This window comes from Chaetura pelagica, unplaced genomic scaffold (assembly GCF_000747805.2).
Source record: "Chaetura pelagica isolate M959 unplaced genomic scaffold, ChaPel_1.0 scaffold425, whole genome shotgun sequence".
NCBI lineage: Eukaryota > Metazoa > Chordata > Aves > Apodiformes > Apodidae > Chaetura > Chaetura pelagica.
Window position 1 is genome coordinate 2,887,973 of NW_009953205.1, and position 2,357 is coordinate 2,890,329.

The 2,357-nt window shown below is 36.1% G+C and overlaps 1 protein-coding gene across 1 annotated transcript in view; it reads right to left on the minus strand.

Moving 5' to 3' along the window:
* NKD1 (naked cuticle homolog 1 (Drosophila)) overlaps nt 1–2,357 on the minus strand; it is a 101,950-nt gene that overhangs the window by 18,326 nt on the left and 81,267 nt on the right. The window contains exon 5 of the mRNA XM_009997448.1: nt 655–761. Coding sequence (XP_009995750.1) covers nt 655–761 — 107 coding nt within the window. The remainder of the gene's footprint in view (nt 1–654; nt 762–2,357) is intronic.

A 2,357-nucleotide genomic window follows, 5' to 3' on the forward strand; every position in this document is an offset into this window, starting at 1 on the left:
AGATAACCCTCTAGCTGGATGACAGTATGTTTCAATACTCTTCTTTATTAAATCACTCCCTATATAAAAAACCCTGCCATCTACACACAATGTCTGGCAGTTTTATGATTTTAAGTCTACAAGGAAATAGACACTCAGACTCCTTCCCCTCCAGGATCCTTATCCTCCTGCCATGTGATCTGACGGATTTTCTGTGTAGCAGGTCAGGGTTATTTCACTTTGGAGGACCAGGCACAAAAGACCATACTTAAGGAAGCTTTCATAAACATTTTTTACACTAGGCAGATTTAAACAAGTGCAGTAGTCCATAAAAGCCAATCTAAAGATTTGATAACAAGGTAGCTGGCATAATATATTACTAATTAAAAGCTTATAGGTAAAAGGACTAAACTGTACACCTCTACTTACTATACATTGCAGATCCTACAGAGGAATGATTGTCATTAGATTGTTTCCAAATCTGGAAATAAGTCTCTCTCATCACATCATAAGGAGCACCAGCAGTAAGACTTGTGTCAATTCTGCTTCCTCGTGTACTCATTACAACCTTTGGGAGCTGTACACATGCATCAGAGGACAGTATTTGGTCCAGAGGTTATTTTCCTACCATAATTATGTCAGTACAGTGCAATTTAAAAAATATAGAGGACTTACTTCAAATTTCAGTTGCTTCTTGGAACCTTTGCTTGTGTCACTTTCTTTTTCTGCTTTCTTTTCATCTGCACTGCAAATTCCATCTGTCTTCTCTGGAGGCAAAGCCACTGCAAAAACATATTTTAGAAAAAGTGCTCATAAGGAAATGTCAAAGCAGTCTTACATTTTCAAATCTGTCTTTATATTTAGGGTGAGATTGATTTCAGGAAACTTGTATGAGAAGATCATTATACTTGATTTGCTTTTGTGTTCACTACGCATCTGGGATAATTTCAGCAGACAACCTACCAACAGCTTTTGGTGCACAGCCTCTCCTACAAACATCACTAGAGTCACAGGAAGTTCAAACACAGTATTGTGAGAATATAAATCAGGAGAACTGTTACTGTAAATAACTTGAATAACTTGCAGAATATTGAAAGTATGTGACATATTGCAAAAACACATTGCATTCACCAGCAGTGAATGAAGTAATGAAGCTGAAATGCAAACCTCCTTCTGTTCCAAATTCCCTCTCCAAATAACACACCAAACCTTACTACCTCCCAAAAGGTAACATTACCTGCCAAAAAGGTTAAGCTGCATCTTTTCAAATATGTATAAAAAAGTATTTCACCAAATTTTCAATTTAAAGCATTATATACTTGTATAATTCAATAGCCCTCATAAAGAGCATCAATATTAACATATATCAGACAGAACATATATAAAATATATACATGAAATATATATACACTTCTCACATGGATTAAAACACAAATGCTCAAGAACTGTGCCTTTGGCTCCCGCAGAGGCACTTAACCTCTTATCTGAAGAAAATTAATTCTATAATAATTAGTGTTATGAAAATAAACACAGACTTTTTAACCCTACCCTCAAACTTTCTAGTTGTATCTTTTATACATCCTCATAATCTCTGCCAGCAATGTTAAGCCCATACTTCATTAGGCATAGCAGTAATCCCGCCTACTCCTCAAAAAATAAAAGATGTTGTGAGAATGTGCATCTTAAGGTCAGGATTTTTTCTCTTTCACTGCAGCCTTTGCATTTACCCAAAGCCTTTATCCCAATGCAGGAACTATTTCTTGGTGATGCTTTTGTAAGTAAGATCTCATGGAAGAGCCAGTTCAGTAAAGTCAGATTCCTTACAAAAAAGGAGACATGATCCCCTCCAGTTCACAATGACTCATTTCAAACTGGGTTTACTCTGTGGCTCTCCTGATATCCAGCACTGCTGAGGTGCCTCCCAAGCATTCTCCTAAGAAAGCAAGTCATTAACGTACTAGAAATTAAGATATTATATCCGCCATTTTCCAGCATTTTATTTCACATTTAAAATGGAACAATTATCTTAAAAAAATGTAACTACATCTACCCTTACCATAGTTTTATACTCAGAAATTCCAAAAGCTAAGATCTCTTACACAACACTTGCACTAATGTATTACCTTTTGGTTTTGTTTTCAAAACTGTAGTGTACTATAAAGGATTCTGGCTGTGCAGTAAAGAGAGGGGGAATGAAGCAGACACCCAAACCTTGCAGATTTTCTGACTTTAATACTTATTCATAGTTTTGATGTTATACTAACACCAGCTTCCCAATACACACGCTTCCTGTGCACTGTACAAATGCCAGTTTATTAGTTTATTATACATGTACGCTGATATACCTTGATTTTTATTCCAAGCCATGTTAGGATTCC